The sequence below is a fragment of the Myotis davidii genome, unplaced genomic scaffold (genome assembly GCF_000327345.1).
Source record: "Myotis davidii unplaced genomic scaffold, ASM32734v1 scaffold1677, whole genome shotgun sequence".
NCBI classification, from domain to species: domain Eukaryota; kingdom Metazoa; phylum Chordata; class Mammalia; order Chiroptera; family Vespertilionidae; genus Myotis; species Myotis davidii.
Genome location: NW_006287920.1, coordinates 2671 through 3434, shown reverse-complemented (window position 1 = coordinate 3434; position 764 = coordinate 2671). Strand labels below are relative to the sequence as shown.

At 48.7% G+C, this 764-nt stretch overlaps 1 protein-coding gene across 1 annotated transcript; it reads right to left on the bottom strand.

Annotated features, from left to right (window-relative positions):
* Window positions 1-137: 137 nt before the first annotated feature.
* LOC102765292 (T-cell leukemia/lymphoma protein 1A-like) lies at window positions 138-473 on the bottom strand. The gene has a single exon (XM_006759768.1). The coding sequence runs from the start codon at window positions 471-473 to the stop codon at window positions 138-140; it is 336 nt and encodes a 111-aa protein (XP_006759831.1).
* Between the last annotated feature and the right edge of the window lie 291 nt (window positions 474-764).

The following is a 764-nucleotide window of genomic DNA, read 5'->3' as shown; positions in this document are numbered from 1 at the left end:
TGTGCCCTCGCACCCAGGTGGTGGCAGATAGAATAACAGAGTTTATTAAAAAGGTGAACAGCACTATACACGTCCCACTAGCAGGCCAGCAGGACTGTGGCTCAGGTTGACAAGAGCCAGGGACCCCATCACGTGTCCTACGAGTCTTCCATCAGCTCAAGGATCATTTCTTCCACGCCATTCTTGATGTGGTGCAAGTTGCGCCAGAACCGGTTCAGGTGGTCCACGTACGGGCCTCCAGGTTGGAGCTTCCACATGAAAGACATGATCCTCGAGCTCAGCGGGCTGTTGGTGAGTGAGATATGCCCACTGGGGATGACTTCCTGGCGCAACCGTACTTGCAGGACACCTTCTGTCTCCATGACAACATGCAGCCACGTGCACTGCTTCTGGTTCTCATAGAACGAGTGCAGACATATCCTCAGGCAGATGGGGTGCGAGTTGAGGTGCACTTTCAACGGGAGCTCGGCCATGACCCCTTCGTGGTCCAAGGTGCAACAGCCACAGCTTATCGGAGCCTCTCGCTACTTCGGTACGGGTATCGAAAGACAGGGGATCGGGTCTCCAAACGCATTTTACCTCGGCTTTTAACTTTATTGTTTTTACAGTTGTGTTTGTGGTTGGCTTTGGTTTATTTTGAAAATTTATAAATCTCAACATTTCTTTCTGTTTTAGTGTTAGATATCTCTTCTGGAACAAACTGTACAAAAAATACTTGAAGTAAAATATGACTCCGTGAAGGTAACATGGTCCTATGGAATTTT

Excerpts from the sequence above, each read along its gene's own strand:
- LOC102765292 (XM_006759768.1), bottom strand. The coding sequence starts at position 473 with ATGGCCGAGCTCCCGTTGAAAGTGCACCTCAACTCGCACCCCATCTGC.